The 17,500-nt window shown below is 36.5% G+C and overlaps 2 protein-coding genes across 11 annotated transcripts in view; one reads left to right on the top strand and one right to left on the bottom strand.

Annotated features, from left to right (window-relative positions):
* Positions 1-1,790, bottom strand: part of pfkfb2a (6-phosphofructo-2-kinase/fructose-2,6-biphosphatase 2a) — a 52,614-nt gene extending 50,824 nt beyond the window's left edge. For 2 of the 8 annotated variants that reach the window (XM_068216712.2, XM_073938200.1), the window contains exons 1-2: positions 1,607-1,790; positions 1,327-1,401 (exon numbers count right to left, since the gene is read on the bottom strand). In XM_068216712.2, coding sequence (XP_068072813.2) covers positions 1,327-1,384 — 58 coding nt within the window. In that variant the 5' untranslated portion in view covers positions 1,385-1,401; positions 1,607-1,790. 8 annotated transcript variants of the gene reach the window in all.
* Positions 1,791-4,968: 3,178 nt separating this feature from the next.
* myl9a (myosin, light chain 9a, regulatory) lies at positions 4,969-14,494 on the top strand. 3 transcript variants are annotated; one of them, NM_001006027.1, is given in 5 exon segments: positions 4,969-5,043; positions 9,858-10,063; positions 11,519-11,680; positions 13,635-13,837; positions 14,268-14,430. In NM_001006027.1, coding segments are annotated over 3 exon segments (525 nt in total). In that variant the 5' UTR covers positions 4,969-5,043; positions 9,858-9,876; the 3' UTR covers positions 13,811-13,837; positions 14,268-14,430.
* Positions 14,495-17,500: the final 3,006 nt, after the last annotated feature.

The raw sequence follows: 17,500 nt of genomic DNA on the forward strand, positions 1-17,500 counted from the left end.
CTTGAAGAAACGTGTTAAAGCTCAACCCTCAGCTCAGGCTTTTAATCACACATTTATTTAGTTTAACTTCTGCAAGTCTTGAGGTGTACAAATTCCAGATGACCTTTAGGTGAAAGATTTATACAAGAATATAAGTGATGTTTCTACATTCATAACACCCTCTGAATATGTTCTTTCATGAGTGTTCATAGTGTGCAGCAGGAGTTTAATGTGCAGCAGAAGCTTAAATAATAATAATAATAATAATAATAATAAATTAATTATCAGATACAAATAATCATTAGAATAAAAAAAAAATAATAATAATAATAAAGGTTGTGGGAAAATGGTTTAACACAATAATTTTTTTTAAATAATAATGTTTTTTAAATAAATGAATTACATTAAAATTAAAGATAAATTCGGTTAAAAAATAAAACAAACAAAAATGTTTAAGTATGTAAACTAAAAAATTTGGGTTTATAATCTGAGAAAAGTTGTGGGAAATGGTTTAACACATTAATAATAAAATAACAAAAAATAATGATTTTTAAGTAAATAAATTAAATAAAAATAAAAATTAAATTATGTTTAAAAAAATGTTTAAACGTATAAAATAAAAACTAGGGTCCATAATTTGACACAAAGTTGTAGAAAAATGGTTTAACAGGTTTATATTTATATATATATATATATATATATATATATATATATATATATATATATATATATATATATATATATATATATATTATTAATAATGCTTTAAAGAAATAAATTACATTAAAATAAAAATAAAATTATGTTTAAAAAATTAAATTAAAAAAATATGTTTAAGAATATAAAATAAAAGTGCATAATCACAGAAAAAGTGGTAAAAAATGATTAATATTTTTTTTATATTTAATAAATAATTAATATTAATAATTGTTTTACAAATACATAAATTACATAAAAAAAACATTATGTTTAAAAATAAAAATGTTTAAGTTTACAAAATAAAAACTAGGGTCCATATTCAGAGAAAAACGTTGTGGAAAATAGTTTACACATTAACATTTAAAAAATATATAATGTTTAAAAAAAATCAATTACATTAAAATAGGAATTACAAGCAAAAAAATAAATTTAATTAAATTATCAGTTTGAACCTTCAACCTTTGAGTAATCAGCTCACACACGTTTAATATGCAAAATAACACCTGAAATAGATGTTAAATCCTAAATGATACCTCTCTATTTACATTCTGCAAGACGCTGGTGGTTATGAAGCCTACAAATGTGTCCTAACACTGAATCTAAAGCCATTAATGTGCATAAACATTAATAATAATCGAGATAACTCACAGCATTTCTTCTCAGTGACTCTGGGCTCCGTCTTCTTGTGCTCATTCGAACTGTCCATTATCTTTCACATGCAGACTGACAAAGTTGTGAGGGGTCAGAAGAGGTCAGCAGAGGTCATAGGTCAGTTTACCTGTCCAGACATCACGTGACCCTCAAATTAAATTAGCTCATTAGCCTGGAAACATTTCACGTATGCTGCTTTATTGGTGTGCATGAGAATGTTTGTGTGTGTTCAGTAAAGTAATGACGGCTAATAAAGATCAGTGCTGTGTTTACTCACCCTGCACCTGAGAGAGCACAAACACGCGGGTCGTTTCCCATTCACACTCGGTTTAAAATGATTTTAAATGGAGTAGAGGCGATTTTGAAGTGCTCTCCGTGTTTCAGGAAGTGTTTGTGTCTGCTGGAGATGCCGACGGCGAAACATTTAGCCCACAGAAACTGGAGAATGACGGTTGGCGTTTGACGGAGTGACACAACGGGCGGGATTTGCGGTGAGAGCGTTGTCTGTGATTGGCTACGCACGATAGGTGTAAATAATATTTATTATATCTTTGCTTTTCATTAAGTGTTTTTGCTATTAGTTGCTATTAAAGTTTCTTGATATCGTTATGTAGGTGCTATAAAATGTCAATAAGGCTTCTACTGATTTTTTTTTTTCTCGTGACACATGTTACATTTCTCAGCGCTGAGTTAACTGGGTGAGCGGCTTAAAAACTGTTTTGTTGTAAAGAACGGCGGGCAGTTATATTTGTTTGCCAGATATTCGTCAATAGGATTAATAATGATTTATTTTATGTACATTTGGTACGCAAATGTTTGCAGTGAGATTAAAACATCTCGAATGCCACTGAATGAGAATTCACGTCAGAGATCTGCAAAGCGCCTCCTGCTGGAAGAACCTCTCAGTGACTCAAATGATTTTCTAATGAGCCAGATTTTTTTTGCCGCTCATCATTATGAACCAATCAAAATTAAAAAGGAGCTGACGACGGGTTTTTTGCGCTCATCTGATTGGATACTTTTACCATCAATCAAAAACAGAGACTGGCCTACAGTCTATGATGTCAAGCTGTCAATGTACATTTTATCAAATAAAACAGATCAGTTGCTCGTATATATTCATAAATATGAATATATGATGATTCCCTTATTTCTGAATCACTTCGGAGAAATATGGCAAATTGTATCAGCCTAATGAACGAAATAAATCACTGATCAAAAAGTATTAGCCTATAAGTATAATGTTATATTAGGCTAATTATCCGACCTGCAAGTTTTAATTCAAACGAGGGTATGCCTTTTTTAAATTACATTAATATATGTAAAATGTTGTGCAGTGTGTTGTGAAAGATTTGATATATACAGTATATATTATCTATTTGTCTATATAGGGCTAGACATATGTGTTTATCCATCCATCCATCCATCCAACTATCCAGCCATGAATCTATATCCTTTCATATTTCTTCCATCCATGTTTCATCCATCCATCTATCTGCATTTTTTCATTTTCCACCCATCCATCCATCCTTCCACCCATCCATCATGCTTTACCATATATATCATTCATCATTTCATTTTCCATCTATCCTTTCATTTTCCATGCATCCATCCATCCATCTGGATTCTTTAATTCCCATCCATCCCTCCATCTTTCCATCCGCATCCTTTAATTCCCATTCATCCATCTATATCCTTTCATTTTCCATCCACCTATCGGTCCTTTCATTTTCCATATATCCATCCATCCAATTATCCATACATCCAACCAACCAACCATCTGCATTCTTTCATTTTCCAGCCATCCATCCATCCATCCATCCATCCATATTTTCATCAATCCATCCATCCATCTGCATCCTTTCATTCCCATCCATCCATCCGTTAACCTACATCATTTCATTCCCATTCATCCATCCATCCTTTCATTTTTTATCCATCCATCTTCATTTATTCCCATCCATCCATCCATCCATCAATCCATCCATCCATCTGCACCCTTTTGATTCCCATGCATCCTTTCATTCCCATCCATCCATCCATCCATTTTCCATCCATCCATCCATCCACCTGTATCCTTTCATTTTCCATCCATCCATCCATCCATCCATCCACCTGTATCCTTTCATTTTCCATCCATCCATCCATCCATCCATCCACCTGTATCCTTTCATTTTACATCCATCCATCCATCCATCCATCCATCCATCCATCCATCCATCCATCCACCTGTATCCTTTCATTTTCCATCCATCCATCCACCTGTATCCTTTCATTTTCCATCCATCCATCCATCCATCCATCCATCCATCCATCCATCCATCCATCCATCCATCCATCCATCCACCTGTATCCTTTCATTTTCCATCCATCCATCCATCCATCCATCCATCCATCCATCCATCCATCTATCCACCTGTATCCTTTCATTTTCCATCCATCCATCCATCCATCCACCTGTATCCTTTCATTTTCCATCCATCCATCCATCCATCCATCCATCCATCCATCCATCCATCCATCCATCCCTCCATCCATCCATCCATCCATCCATCCATCCACCTGTATCCTTTCATTTTCCATCCATCCATCCATCCATCCATCCATCCACCTGTATCCTTTCATTTTCCATCCATCCATCCATCCACCTGTATCCTTTCATTTTCCATCCATCCATCCATCCATCCATCCATCCATCCACCTGTATCCTTTCATTTTCCATCCATCCATCCATCCATCCATCCATCCATCCATCCATCCATCCACCTGTATCCTTTCATTTTCCATCCATCCATCCATCCACCTGTATCCTTTCATTTTCCATCCATCCATCCATCCATCCATCCATCCATCCATCCACCTGTATCCTTTCATTTACCATCCATCCATCCATCCATCCACCTGTATCCTTTCATTTTCCATCCATCCATTCATCCATCCATCCATCCATCCATCCATCCATCCACCTGTATCCTTTCATTTTCCATCCATCCATCCATCCATCCATCCATCCACCTGTATCCTTTCATTTTCCATCCATCCATCCATCCATCCACCTGTATCCTTTCATTTTCCATCTATCCATCCATCCATCCATCCATCCATCCATCCATCACCTATTCCTCCGTCCATCCATTTATTAAAACAATGCACAGTGCTGGCAGTGCAAGAATATTTTGTATCTCAAAATTCTGAATATCAGACCTCATTCATTCCTGTATGTAAATACTGCAGAAGAGAATATAAACCCCATATCTCTCCAGGTTACCAAGCCAGCAGGTCCAATACATTTGCATCTTTTTTCCCTACAGTAAAATGCAAACAGCCTCCAGAAACCCATCTCAGCAACACACACACACACACACACACACACACACACACACACACACACACACACACACACACACACACACACACACACACACACTGGCAAAGGAAATGTTTCTTTAGCTCCTCATTCGCACTCAATGCTTTGCTAAATAAGGCCTCCTTCTGGCCATTGTTTGCTCTGCTCTGCTGTTTCTCAGGATATGCGCGGTCTGCGGCTCTCAGATTCCTTCGCCTTGTATGGATAAACGCTCCAGACTGACCTTATTGGCCGGGCAGGAACAGGGAGGTGTGGAGAGAGACTGAAAAACTAAACAAACGTCCCTTCAGCCCAGCCGGAGAGCACAATCCACTCTCTTTCTCTACCGTTTCCAGCACATTGGTCAGGTACAGACACTCTGAGAACTTTTAATTATTGTTGGTTTTGTCGATGGTTTACTGATGCAATGCTGTTTTAGTTTTAATGTCTGAACAGATTGAGTTTGTGTGTCCTCTAGCTGAAGCATTACATGTATTCCTCATCTGCTGTATTTGTACATATAACTTAAAGGATATTTGTTAAACAAATGTAACAAATGAAAACCAGAAATGGCAAGGGTTAAAGAGATAGTTCACACAAAAATGACATTATTTACTCACTGTTCACTTGTTTTAAACCTTTATGAGCTTCTTTCTGCTGTTGAACACAAAAGAAGATATTTCAAAAAATGTTGAAATCCGGTAACCATTGACTTGCATTGTAATTCTTACTTCCTAAACTTTATAGAGCTTCTTTTTTCTGTTGAACGCAAAAGAAGATGTTTCGAAAAAAAGTTGGAAACCGGTAACCATTGACTTGCATGTGTTTTTCTACTATGGTAGTCAATGGTTACAGGTTTTCAGCTTTCTTCAAACAATCTTTTTTAGTGTACAACAGAAGAAAGAAACTCATGAAAGTTTATAACCACTTGAGGGAGAATAAATAGTGAGTAAATATTCATTTTTTTGGTTGAACTGTCTCTTTAAATGAGAAATACTGATGTAGAAAGATTTATGTTTTGACTTTTAGTTAGCAGAAATATGTATTTTCTCGAATATGTGTTCACCCAAAAATGACATTTCTGTCATCATTTACTCACCGTTCACTTGTTTGAAACCTTTATGAGTTTCTTTCTTCTATTGAACATGAAAGAAGATGCTTTGAACATTGTTGGAAACCGGTAACCATTGACTTCTATTATATTTCTTACTTTCAAAGTCAATGGTTACAGGTTTTGAGCTTTCTTCAGTGTATCTTCTTTTGTGTTCAGCAGAAGAAAGAAAAGTGTAGAACCATTGAGGGAGAGAAAATAGTGAGTAAATATTCATTTTTTGGATTAAAAAAGGTAAAATAATGAAGTAGAAATAATTGTGTTTTGACTTTTAGTTGGCAGAAATCTGTATTCTCTTCTGTCGTTAATGCATTTGTATATATAACTTTCACATTTAAAGAAAGGAGTGCTATTAAAAAAGAAAATGGGAAGTAATGCATTGAATTAAATGCGAAATATTGAAGCGCCCACAGGAAAAAATACTACATTAAATACTTTGTTTTGAACATCACTAGTAAAATGCATTAAATTAAAGGGACAGTTCACTCAAAAATTACATTTGTCAGTGTTTACTCACCGTTCACTTGTTACAAACCTTTATGAGTGTCTTTCTTCTGTTGAACACAAAAGAAGATGCTTTGAAAAATGTTGGAAACCGGTAACCATTGACTTCCATAGGATTTACTACTATAGTAGTCAATGGTTACAGGTTTTCAGCTTTCTTCAAAAGATCTTTAGTGTACAATAGACCAAAGAAACTCATAAGAGTTTACAACCACTTGAGGGAGAGTAAATAGTGAGTAAATATTCCTTTTTGGGTGAACTGTCACTCATTTTTTAAATGAGAAATACTGATGTAAAAAGATTTATGTTTTGACTTTTAGTCAGTAGAAATATGTCTTTTCTCGAATATGTGTTCACCCATGAAAAACATTTCTGTCATTGTTTACTCACTGTTAACTTGCTTGAAACCTTTATGAGAGTCTTTCTGCTGTTGAACACAAAAGAAGATGCTTTGAAAAATGTTGGAAACCGGTAACCATTGACTTCTATTGTATATCTTACTTTCAAAGTCAATGGTTACAGGTTTTCAGCTTTCTTCAGTGTATCTTCTTTTGTGTTCAATAGAAGAAAGAAAAGTGTAGAACCACTTGAGGGAGAGTAAATAGTGAGTAAATATTCTGTTTTTGGATTAAAAAAGGTAAAATAATGAAGTAGAAATATTTGTGTTTTGACTTTTAGTTGGCAGAAATCTGTATTCTCTTCTGTCGTTAATGCATTTGTATATATAACTTTCACATTTAAAGAAAGGAGTGCTATTAAAAAAGAAAATGGGAAGTAATGCATTGTATTAAATGCGAAATATTGAAGCGCCCACAGGAAAAAATACTACATTAAATACTTTGTTTTGAACATTACTAGTAAAATGCATTCAATTAAAGCGATAGTTCACTCAAATTACATTTATGTCATTATTCACTTCCCGTTAGCTTGTTTCAAACCTTTATAAGTTTCTGTCTGCTGTTAAACATGAAAGAAGAGGTTTTGAAAAATGTTGGAAACCGGTAACCATTGACTTCCATGCATTTTTCCACTATAGTAGTCAATGGTTACAGGTTTTCAGCTTTCTTTAAACAATCTTTTTAAGTGTTCAACAGAAGAAAGACACTCATAAAGCTTTGTAAACACCTGATGGAAATTGAATAGTTAGAACATTTTTATTTTTATGCAAACTGTGCCTTTAAATAAGACTTATTGAAGTAGAAAGATTTATGTTTGTTTTATTTTTTGACTTTTAGTTGGCAGAAATCTGTATTTTTTTCTGTCATTAATGCATTTGTATATTTAAGTATAACATTTAGAGAAATAAGTGGCGTCAAGGAGGAAATCTAAAAGTAATGCATTGAATTAAATGTGAATTATTTGAAGCGCCCACAGGAAAAAAAATACTATATTAAATACTTTGCTTTAAACATTACTAGTAAAATGCATTAAATTAAAGGGACAGTTCACTCAAAAATTACATTTCTGTCTTTATTTACTCACTGTTCACTTGTTTCAAACCTTTATGAGTGTCTTTCTTCTGTTAAATACGAAAGAAGATGCTTTAAAAAATGTTGGAAACGGGTAACCATCCACTTCCATAGTATTTCCTACAGAAGAAAGACACTTATATGAGGTTAAAACCTCTTGAGGAAGAATGAATACTGGGTAAAAAAACATTTTTGGGTGAACTGTCCCTTTAAATGTGAAATACTGAAGCAGAAAGGTTTGTGGGCGACGCGGTGGTGCAGTAGGTAGTGCTGTCGCCTCACAGCAAGAAGGTCTCTGGTTGAGCCTCGGCTGTGTCAGTTGGCATTTCTGTGTGGAGTTTGCATGTTCTCCCTGCGTTCGAGTGGGTTTCCTCCGGATGCTCCGGTTTCCCCTAGTCCAAACACATGTGGTACAGGTGAATTGGGTAGGCTAAATTGTCCGTAGTGTGTGAGTGTGTATGGATGCTTCCTAGAGATGGATTACAGCTGGAAGAGCATCCCCTGCGTAAAACATATGCTGGATAAGTTGGTGGTTTATTCCACTGTGGCGACCCCAGATTAATAAAGGGACTAAGCCGAGAAGAAAATGAAGGAATGAGATTTATGTTTATTTTATGTTTTCAATTTTAGTTGCCAAAAATCTGTATTTTCTTCGGTCATTGATGCATTTGCACAAATAACATTTAAATTTAACTAAAGGAGCGGTGCTAAAAAAAGAAAATGTAAAGTAATGCATAGAATTAAAGGTAAGATATTGAACACCCTTAAAGAAATGCTAGAGAAAAATACTATATATTTCTTAACCATAGTAAAGTGTATTATATTGTTTAATATAGTATTTACAACAATTTGTTAATGAATGATTCAGAATTATTAACTATAGTAAACTTTAATAAATTCTACAGTAATCTATAGTTTTTAATACAGTGAAATGTGGTGTACTATAGTATAATATACCCTATAGTTGTGGAAAATCACAGTAATGGTTGATTTGTTTATACTGCTACACAATCACCACACAATCACCACAAGTTTAATTCCATTACTACTATCCATCCATCTATCTACATCCTTTCATATTCCATCCATCCATCCATTCATTTATCTATTCATCTATCTCCCTTTATTTTGCATCCATCCATCCATACATCTACATCCTTTTATTTCCCATCCATCCATCCATCCATCCCCTTTCATTTTTTCATCCATCAATCCATCCATCTACATCCTTTCATTTTCCATCCATTTATCTTCTGTGTAAAGCATATTCTGAAATGACGGTTCATTACCCTATGGCGACCTCTGAAATAGAGACTAAGCCAAAGGAAAATTAATAAATGAGTTTACTCAAACTAAAATCATATTGTATTTTTGGGCATAAAACTACAACTACAAAAAAGTGAGCATGTTTTCAGACATATCTGTGCTCATTTTTAGGCAACACACCGGTAATCTTTGAACTTCCATAAGCATTACAGTAAATCCAGAGTAACTGAACATTTTCAAGTGTTCTCACTCCTTGAATTACAAACATCATTGAGTCAATTGTTGAATCATGCAAGCCACAGTGCTGGAACGCCTTGAAAAGTCATGTTATTTCATGTCAGCACCCTTTAAGATCTCTTCTATTATTAAAGAGGTCATGAACTACCTCCGTTTTTCATTTTGTGCTGTTAGCTCCACTTACAGTGTTATCAAGATTTGTACATTTATTCATTTTCCTTCAGCTTGGTCTCTTATTTATTAGGGGTCACCACAGCAGAATGAACCGCCGACTACTCCTGCATATGTTTTATGAAAACATATAAAACATAAGCTGGATAAGTTGGTTCATTTTGCTGTGGTGACCTGATAAATAAAGGGACTAAGCTGAAGGAAAGATATTTGAACAAAGGAGTTCACCTAAAAGTAGTGACCCTGCACTTGCTCCATACCACAAGCAAAAGGCTTCCAAAGCTGGTGGTGGCCTAAGACTTTTGCACGGTACTGTACATTTGCAAACCAAACTAGGCTATAAACTCCCTTCATCCGTCACGCTTGTGTTCTGATAGTGTGTTTGCTTCAGGCCTGTAATGAATGCAATCTCTGATCCCCACAGAAACGAACCAGCGGTCAGAATGTCTGCAGCCAAACGCGCCAAAGGAAAGACGACGAAGAAGCGTCCACAAAGAGCCACGTCCAATGTCTTCGCCATGTTCGACCAGTCGCAGATCCAGGAGTTTAAAGAGGCCTTTAATATGATCGACCAGAACAGAGACGGCTTCATCGATAAGGAGGATCTGCATGACATGCTCGCCTCTCTGGGTGAGAGATATATAAGCTGAATATCTTAAAGAATATAATAAAAATAATAATTCCTTACATTTATATAGCGCTTTTCTGGGCATTCAAAGCGCTTTACACAATGGGGGGAATCTCCTCATCCACCACCAGTGTGCAGCATCCACCTGGATGATGCGACGGCAGCCATTTTGCACCAGACCGCACACCTGCTGATAGGTGGAGAGGAGACGATGAAGCCAATTATGATAAGGGGAGGGTTAGGAGGCCATGATGGACAGAGGTCAGTGGGCAAATTTAGCCAGGATGCCGGGGTTAAACCCCTACACTTTTTTGAAGAACATCCTGGGATTTTTAATGACCACAGAGAGTCGGGACTTCCGTTTAACGTCTCACCTGAAAGACGGCGCTCACTGAGCAGTATAGAGTCCCCGTCACTATACTGGGCCATTAGGACCCACACAGACCACAGGTTGGGCGCCCCCTGCTGGCCTCACTAACAAGCAACCTAGCTTTCCCATGTGGTCTCCCATCCAGGTACTGACCAGGCGCAGCCCTGCTTAGTTTCAGTGGGCGACCTGTCTGTTGTGCCGGTCTCTGTGCTTGCGTGTGTGTCATGACGTCACTCACTGTTTGTTTCCTATAGAGTCCGCCTTTGCGCACCTGCGGCGAGTTGTGCTTATTGAAATTGGCTATAAATACGGACCAACATTGAGCGGAGAGAGAGGAGACTTCACAGCCAGCCATCAAGCTGCTTTTATTTTCTTTAATTTACTGTTTAAGTCTTACTTTGATCTAATTTGTTAATTGTTGGGTTGTTTAGTGTTTGGTTAGTGTTGTATACTTGTTGGAGAACGTGATTTTTTATTCATTCTTATTTAGTTGTGACACATGATTTGGTTGATTGTTTTTGTTGTAATAAATTTACTAATTTAGACCACTTAGTTCATGTGTCCTCTTTGTTGCAATCCCTTTATGAATTAATTATTTTGTGTTGATAAAAAAAGGGTTCGTAACAAACATATCATCCAAAAGACGGTGCTCACTGAGCAGTATAGAGTCCCCATCACTATACTGGGGCATTAGGACCCACACAGACCACAGGTTGGGCGCCCCCTGCTGGCCTCACTAACAAGCAACCTAGCTTTCCCATGTGGTCTCCCATCCAAGTACTGACCAGGCGCAGCCCTGCTTAGCTTCAATGGGCGACCATGTGAGAGTTGCAGAGAGCTAGTATATCTAGTCAAATATTATGTTCTGTCATTATGGCAAAGATAAAATAAATCAGTTATTAGAGATGAGTTATTAAAACTGTTCTGTTTGGAAATGTGTTAAACAAATCTTCTCTCCGTTAAAAATAAATAAACAGGAGGGCTAATAAATCATATTCACTGTATAAATGTTGATAATAGTCTTCATACTGGCAGTATGTGAGGATCAGGCTTACAGTGAGCATGTGCTGATGTGTGTTTTGTGCAGGGAAGAACCCATCAGATGAGTATCTGGAGGGGATGATGAGTGAAGCTCCAGGCCCCATCAACTTTACTATGTTTCTCACCATGTTTGGAGAACGTCTGAACGGCACCGACCCTGAAGACGTAATCCGAAACGCCTTCACCTGCTTCGATGAGGACGCCACTGGTACTGCATTCAATCATTCTGCAGACACGAGATAAAAACACACACCATCAACACTGCGCATCTCAGGATGATCAACACATGCTGTGCTGTAATGAAAGTCTCATTAAGGGAACCGGATTCAGAGTTTAACAAGACTGAAACATGAGAACTATAACTATATAACTAGATTGGTGGTGTTATTTTGACAAATGTCACATGATATTACCAACATAATAATAAATAATAGTTATAAAAAAGCGTAAGGCTAAAACAGCATCAAAAATGCATAAGACAAACAGAATGTATATGTGTGTTGGGAGTAATTATTGTTAACTGAAATTAAAACACAGTATAAACTGTGACATACAAAGGGTTAATTTAGTATACTAAGCAAAAGTTGTACTAACATATATGAAATGAATCCAAAATTCATTTAGTAAAAAATAGTCATCATAAAGTAAAAAACACATATACATATATACATATACATATATATATATATATATATATATATATATATATATATATATATATATATACACACACACACACATACATGTGTATATGTGTTTTTTACTTTATGATGACTATTTTTTACTAAATGAATTTTGGATTCATTTCATATATGTTAGTACAACTTTTGCTTAGTATACTAAATTAACCCTTTGTATGTCACAGTTTATACTGTGTTTTAATTTCAGTTAACAATAATTACTCCCAACACACATATACATACTGTATGTCTTATGCATTTTTGATGCTGTTTTAGCCTATATATATATACAGTTGAAGTCAGTATTACTCGCCCCCCTTTTTTATTAATTAATTAATTATGTTTAACAGAGCAAGGAAATTTTCACAGTATGTCTGATAATATTTTTTCTTCTGGAGAAAGTCTGATTTGTTTTATTTTGGCTAGAATAAAAGCAGTTTTTAATTTTTTAAAAAACATTTTAGGTCAAAATTATTACCCCCTTTAAGCTAACTTTTCTCGACTGTCTACAGAATAAAACCATCGTTATACAATAACTTGCCTAATTACCTTAACCTACCTAGATAACCTAATTAATCTAGTTAAGCCTTTAAATGTCACTTTAAGCTGTATAGAAGTGTCTTGAAAAATATCTAGTCAAATATTATTTACTGCCATAACAGCAAAGATAAAATAAAGCAAAGATAAAATAAAATTACATTAAAAATAATTAAATATTATATATTATATAATTAATATAATGTATTTATATTTAATATATGTTGTAATAAAGTGTAATTTTAAATAACTCCGGCCAGTTATTCCTGAAATAAAAATGAGCAATAAAAAGGTGTGAAGCACCAGAAGTGGACCATATTAAATTAATTAGAATATATTTAGGCTATCGTTGATGTCCAGGAATTTACAAATGACCTTTTTTTTTTTTTACAAAATAGGCTAGAAAAATTCTTAAGAATCCATTATTATTGTTGTATAGTTATTATTATTATTATTATTACTAATATTAATATTATTATCATTATTATTATCATTATTAATATGACAGTTGAATGCTTTTTCTCTAATAAATGACAGTAGGCTACAGTTTTTTGTTTTTTTTTACTTTAAAAATTTAACAGATTGCTATTCTTTCCTAATGATATATGATGCGATAAATTTGTATTAAAAATGTGTCTTGTTTTAATTTTTTTTATTGCAAATTTTTAGCAAATATTTTTAGTGTATCAAAAAGTGTGGTTATGATGACATCTGACCAGCTTATCCAGCAAAAAATGTCACTAAAATGCAGTATTTAAATCTCATAGTTAAATAGAAACTGAGGTGTATAACTGCAAAAAGGTCGACTTTTTGAGAAAACAGAACCAGCCCTTTCACCAAGTTGCCTACGGGCCTGCAATGAAATTTTCTAGCTCTTGAAATTGACTTTGACACACAGCACTTTCACATAACCAGACAAGCTAATCTGCGGTGTGTTTGTACCAGGGTTCATCCACGAGGATCATCTCCGAGATCTGCTGACCACCATGGGCGATCGCTTCACAGATGAAGAAGTGGACGAGCTCTTCCGAGAGGCGCCCATCGACAAGAAAGGAAACTTCAACTACGTGGAGTTTACTCGCATCCTAAAGCACGGAGCCAAAGACAAGGACGACATGTAAAAACAGCAGCCGCAGTCATTACCATTAGTACGTACGTCCTTTATTTTAGTCATGACAAACCAACCAATACTTTCAGTACTTGCCAAACTGAATTGTAGGTCCGTCACGTTGCGTTATCCAAAAAAATTGCATGTCTTGACAAATCCATCAACTTCTTAAGTTTCATGGCAAGTAAGCGTGCAGTAAATGAGAGGAAATACATTCAGGCGGTTGTTTTCACAGAATAAAGCCCTTTAGTCTTACACAACAGCTGCTGATAAACCTGTCAGGCTTTATTCTGTGATAACAACCGCCTGGATGTACTTTATCCCTTGATGTAGTTACTGACCAATCAGAATCAAGTATTCCACAGATAAATGTAATAATAATGCACATTTCCCACTGTGGCAGTGAGTTTTGCTTGAACGGATAAACGTAAAGATGAATAATTTGAGCCGTTTTCTGTGTCTTTCTCCAGATAAAATCACCTGCAGAAGTGTTCAGACTGAAACGGCTGCATCGGAAACCTGCAGGAGCCATTTTTGAAGTCTAAAAACACAAAGATAAATATATGAAGCCATCAAGAAGACACTAATTTTGATGAAGTTACATGTTGAGAATAAAGTTTGTATATTTCAGAATAAGGTCCACATGGAAGGTAATTTCAGCCAATTTTGAATAAATCGATTAAAAGATGTACACATATCTGCAGAAATGTAAGTGATTTAATTTTCAGCGATAACGCATCAACTCCTGGGGATTTGACATTTCATTTTAATTTGTTTTGAGAGTCAAGATTGCCAGTACTAAAATGAAATTCACATAAATCTAATAATAAATTAGCTACCTTCCATACTTGAGAAAAACTTTACATTTTAAAGCTGTTTTCCCATTTTAAAGTTTGATCAACACCATGCAGAATGTGACAATATACAAAGTCCAAATCAGGTTTAAAAACAAATGCACCAACATTAAATTATGTAACATAAGCTCATTCTGAAAACGTAGCCCTATACACATTTCTGGAGATCGTGAATTATGTACATATGTCCCGCCTGATCTCACTCGGAAACGTAAGCATTTTATGTTTTGTCAGTTTAGTAGCTAATTCGTACGAGTTGAGTCATACCAAAATGTACGATTTTAAAAAGGAGGCGTGGCACCAGGCCCGTGCAGAGACCTTCAAAGGGGGATGTGCAGGATACAATTTTTTGAAGAAAGAGGGCGGGGTGGGGGGGATCGCCGGGGTTAGGTTGTCGCGCTCGAACTGAAGAGCTGGGGGAGGGAGGGTTGGTATGTCGCACTCGAACTGAAGAGCGGGGGGTGGGGGGGAGATATGTCGCGCCCAGGGCCAGAGCAAGCTGAACTGCCGCTCTAGGCAGAGGACGATCACGCCGCCCTCAACCCCAATGTGAAAACGAAAGTGACCAGTTATGAAAATAAAGTGAGGTGTCGCGGACCTCTATTCAGCTGCCCTATGCGCGGATATAACTGAGGACGCGCGGGTGCTGAGGGAGGGAGGGAGGGAGGGAGGGAGGGAGGGAGGGAGGTGTCGCCGACGCTGCCCTCTCTATACTGCCGCCCTATGCGCAGAAATAAGTGAGGACGCGCGGGTGTCGCGGACCTCTAATCTGCCGCCCTACGCGCGGATTTAACTGAGGACACGCGGGTGCTGATGGAGGTGTCACTGACGCTGTCCTGCCCTCTCTATTCTGTGGCCTATGCGTGAATATATCTGAGGACGCGGGTGGTGAGGGAGGTGTCCCGGACATAATTGAGGATGCGGGTGGTAAGAGAGGTGTTGCGGACACCGCCCTCTTTATACTGCCGCCCTAGGCGGCCGCCTAGGTCGCACCGGCCCTGGTCGCGCCCGAATTAAAGAGCGAGGGGGGGTGCTGGTGGGGATAGGGCACTTCAGATCACTTTGGAAGGGCACTTTCTATTTAAGACTAAAAAGGCCATGTGCACTACTCAGGTTGAGCCCTATGTGTGCACGTGCCTGCGTGGCACCAAACCCCACCATAGGAATTCATACGAATTAGCCACTAAATCAAAAAGTTACAAATTGCTGTGAGATTGTGTTGGTATGTCTGCATTTTGACTTTAAACTGAACGCTACGCGGGCAGCATGACGCCGTTCCTTTTCATGCTACCAGCTGACAGCTTTCCTCCATATGGACGGCTTTTCCCAGCTGTTGCCAGTTTGTCCAAGAGCTCGCCGTGCATGTCGGCGGACTTGAGATACAGAGCAGAGTTGACCGTGACGACGAGGTTCGAGTTTGGTGAAAAAAACATTCAAGAAAGCACACTGAAAAAAATTATTCAAAGATTATTCCTTGGATTTACTATTTTTTTTTCTTACGTTAAGTGGTTGTAAACAATTTATTTGTGTTGAATTTGAACAAAAAAATTAGGTTGAACATTATTAAACTTAATTTGTTTGTTTAAATTCAACACAAATAAATCGTTTGCAACAGTTCTGCATGCAACACTTTTTTCAGTGCAGGTAAAACAAAAACAAAGGCCATAAATTAAATAAGTAAATAGCAAGGTGAGAATGTGGTAAATCTGAAAACCTGGTAAAAAAAAAAAATTAGACAAGGGCTTTTCTTTTTCTGGATTACTTTTTAAAACTCTTTAGGAAAGGGGATGGGTGCTGGTCAATTAGTGCTATTTAAAACTATTGGTTGGGTTTAGAAAAGGGAAGGGCATGGAAATCATTAGATCGGTCAGTCAGTCAATCGACAGCGGCCTCTGGTGGATTTATGTGAGAACAGCAGGCACAAATGGCTCTCGCCAGAGAAATTTCAGATCTGAAAAAGCATACACAGCGGCCTCTTGTGGATTTGCGAAAACAAAAATTGCAAAAAACATAACTCCTGGGACATATTTGGAGCTCTCCAGAATTGTATACAGGGGTACACATTCAGAATGACCCTGGGTTGAAATTATTTGATTTGGGGCTGAAATGTGGATTATAAAACAAACCCGTCATCTAGTGGAGCCGAAAGAACAAACTGCCCTCCGTTCTGCTGCTCTTGTTAAATAAATCTTTATTTCGATTGTAAAAGAAATATTCCCACAACGATCCTACAATCTACAGAGTGTAACGCTGTATATCTATATACTTTAAAACATGTCAGTTCTTAAAAATAACAACCATCAAAGATATCTATAGTAAATCTCTCTTTCTCTGGACTCTGGAGATGCAAAGGATGAGATTTGGGTCTGAATGCATATTGAATTCACTGATCCGAGATCAGATTCTGTGTTCACTCCTATACAAGTCAAAAAAGTGCTGTAAAACAAAGAGTGATCACCAGCGTTAAAACAACCGCTTTACTTCATTGCTATTGGCCACTTTTCACAAAAAGGTAAAGAAATAGACATTTTGTTTGTTTGTTTTCAATAAATGTCCAGTAAAAAGTGTTGTTTTACCTTTAAAGCATCCAGTTGGAACAATATATAGTATATATAGATTTTTTCTATTAAATGTATGAATAAAATACATGTTTGTTTGTGTCTATATACACTGTAAAACCCAACAGTCAACTTTATCAAATCAAAGGAGTGTAGGTAACTTATAACTTATAAAGTTACAGAAAGTTAATTCTACTCATTTGAAAAGAGTTTTGTACGCAGTGTTGAAGGTAATGAGTTCATTAAATACCTCATTACTTCAACTTAAATGGAGTAAGTTCACAGTACTCA

The sequence above is a fragment of the Danio rerio genome, chromosome 23 (assembly GCF_049306965.1).
Source record: "Danio rerio strain Tuebingen ecotype United States chromosome 23, GRCz12tu, whole genome shotgun sequence".
NCBI classification, from domain to species: Eukaryota; Metazoa; Chordata; class Actinopteri; order Cypriniformes; family Danionidae; genus Danio; species Danio rerio.